This window comes from Priapulus caudatus, unplaced genomic scaffold (assembly GCF_000485595.1).
Source record: "Priapulus caudatus unplaced genomic scaffold, Priapulus_caudatus-5.0.1 Scaffold908, whole genome shotgun sequence".
In the NCBI taxonomy this organism is placed as follows: Eukaryota; Metazoa; Priapulida; class Priapulimorpha; order Priapulimorphida; family Priapulidae; genus Priapulus; species Priapulus caudatus.
This window is the reverse complement of record NW_014577969.1, coordinates 1-2,964: the sequence shown is the minus strand read 5'-3', so window position 1 is coordinate 2,964 and position 2,964 is coordinate 1. Positions and strand designations below refer to the sequence as shown.

Here is a 2,964-nt window from a genome sequence, read left to right as displayed (position 1 = left end):
AATATTAATTTTTTGCTCCCAATTGGAAACCCGTGTGAAGAGATGATGTTCTTAGTGTCATGTGTAATCGTCCAGCCCCCACTCATGCACGATTGTTCGCGTGCGTGGTTTTAGACAGAGGATTAAATTTTTGTTTGAAACTTTACTACTCTGATAAGGAGAGTGTTTCACGAATAATTCACGTCCAGTGCTGTCATTTCTGTGACCACTGCAGCAATAATTCAGTGCTTAAAGTAGTCAAAGCATCCTCACCCTTCTGTGGTCTCACAACATTCTTCTGTGTATGTTTCTAGGAACACTGTCCACAACAGGTCACTCCACCAACTACGTGTTGGCCATAGAAATTCCGTCCGACAAACCGCAGCAACACTGGATCAAGAGAGGAGTCGCTATGCTCTGCGCCCTCAAATACTAATCATACCGAAGCACGTGTCGCTAGCGCCCCCTCTCGGCATGTTTGGATGCATCGTGGTTGTAATTGGAATGAGAGCGATGGGTCAGTTTATTGATTGATACGTGGCTTGTGTTCTCTCATGTTCACGTTTTGCTCACTTAAATAACAAACTAGAGCTCGTTTGGCATGCGTGAGTCTAAGCTATGGCATTCGTTCTTAACAAAAGGTGACTTTTATCTTGGTCATGGTGATCAGTGTGCAGAATCGTAGCAGGAATTGATCAATCTGTAGATCATAACATGAACTTTAAAATATCACAACAGAATGGAAAAAATACGTTCTTGAACAACTAAGATTTGACAAACTAAGATATTCCATTCTTGCTTTATGGTAATAAATAATAATATAGTGAGATATTATTTGAACAAACGCATAGAAATTAACAACTAAAATAGTATACACGTCACTGTTAGTGTTATGGCTTGATATATATTGTGTTGCTTCTAAAATTTATTTTTGTGCAATATATTACACCATTTGTTGTAGTGAAAGATGTTATAAAGTGGGCTGTTGTAAGCTACACGATTTCGTAATCCGTCCATTTTATCTATTGAAAATTTCTATATATTGTTTATCAAATAAATAAAGTAGTTGAAGTAATAAAGAGTTATAGTTCAATACACTGAATGTGGTTCTGCATGTAATTAAGTATATTATATTTTATTCTAAATACTATTACAATCTAAAAATCATTCCAACGGAAAAGTAATAAGACCATCTTGGGTTAATTTTTATTTACTAATATAAAGTGTTAACCTCATACAGATAGACGTGTGGCAACTAGAACTATAGTTGCCACTATATGTTGCACTATATGTGGCAACTAGAACTAATAATTATTTTCTTAAGTAGTATATACATCAGCTAGTTATTTTAGAGATACGTTGGTGTTCAGGAATCACCATCACCAGCACCAGTTATCGATGTATGATTTCTGCTCTGTTTGTTTTAAACAATCTTCCTGGCTCTGTGGTAAAGGTCATGGCCATGAAACGTGAAATTCATGATAACGCACGTGCGCATCCGGTGCTGTGCTACCACCCACTCAAATTATTCAGAAGCCCGAACCAAAAATGCATTGTAATTACCTGTGAGCAGAATTGCGTGCACGGCCATCTGTTACAAATGCGTTAGATTGTTGCCCACCAACCCATAGTGGTCATAACCACCCACATAATCCATAATCCATAGTGGACATTGATGGATAAACGACACACACATTGACATTAATTAATTCATATGGTAAACTTATTCATAAGAATGCGAAGGGAACTTGCTGTGACGTCAAGTAAGACGTCGGCGATAAACCTCTATATGTGTGAGTACGTACTATAGGCTTGTAGTTAGGGTATGAGTGACAGATGTTTACGTGTTTATGGATTGCACGATACATTGCTTGCAAATGCACAGTGACGAAAGCGAAAGGCAAGCAGTGAACTGTAGAAGCTTGTAGTGAGATTCCTGTTAGCACACCGGTAGCAGTGGAAGAATGAGTAAGAGTTCATTCGCTTTTCAGAGCCTAATTCAGTAATTGTGACAGTTTGATGGCTTGATAACGCCTCATTGTGACATTCGGTTGGGTTGCCGGTACCTGATCATGGCATTTCGTTAGGTTTCCAGTGCCTGATTGTGACAGGTCGTTAGGTCGTCACTGTCTGATTGTGTCAGTTGGGTTTCCACTGTCTGATTGTGGTAGTTGGGTTACCACTGTCTGTTTGTGTCCGTTGGGTTTCCACTGTCTGATTGTGTCAGTTAGATTGCCAGCGTCTAAATGTGACGGTTAGGTTGCCAGCGTCTAATTGTGACAGTTTGTCTGCTTTCCTGAGAGGCATTGTGACATCGCGACGGGTCGTTAATCACCCGAGGTTGTTTGAGAGGCTCCGACAGACTTTACTACAACAACAGCTACCAATGGGACGACACACGCGACCAGAGCGCACACCAGCAGCACCGTCTGTATCTTCGCCTCTTTTCCTGCGTCCAAAGCCTGCAAGGAGTAAAATAGGAAAGCTGAAATCATTAGCATCAACAATCAACGAAGGCGCATTATAGCTATCGTGAGTTGCAGCGATAGTATGTGTGCCCCAGAATTATTCTCACGGGGTCATTGGCTCCGTTGGGAAGCAGCAACTGCTTACCTAGATTTTGAAGAAAATTAAATAAACACGCCTGGTTTATTTCTTGAACCTGTAAACATCGTCCGTATATTTTATAACTCGTTATAACATAGGGCCGCATGTTGAAAACCTCATTGGCGTATTATTGTTGATTTTTGCGTTGCTCGAAACGTTCATCCCTAACCCTAACCCTAATGCTAGTTTCCTCAACTTGATGAAGAAACCTTTTTATGATAAAGAAAATTCACGAAAAGAACTGGTACAATTTTGATCATATAAATAAGGACAAGAATATTCCAAAAGACGGCCCTGCATACGCGCGCGCGCGCGCACACACACACACACACACACACACACACACACACACACACACACACACACACACACACACAC

The 2,964-nt window shown here is 40.4% G+C and overlaps 1 protein-coding gene across 1 annotated transcript in view; it reads left to right on the top strand.

Moving 5' to 3' along the window:
- The window catches only part of LOC106814343 (dynein heavy chain 1, axonemal-like), an 87,915-nt gene extending 86,861 nt beyond the window's left edge, over positions 1-1,054 (top strand). Inside the window, exon 41 of the mRNA XM_014818644.1 lies at positions 294-1,054. Coding sequence (XP_014674130.1) covers positions 294-415 — 122 coding nt within the window. The 3' untranslated portion in view covers positions 416-1,054. The remainder of the gene's footprint in view (positions 1-293) is intronic.
- The last annotated feature ends 1,910 nt before the right edge of the window (positions 1,055-2,964 follow it).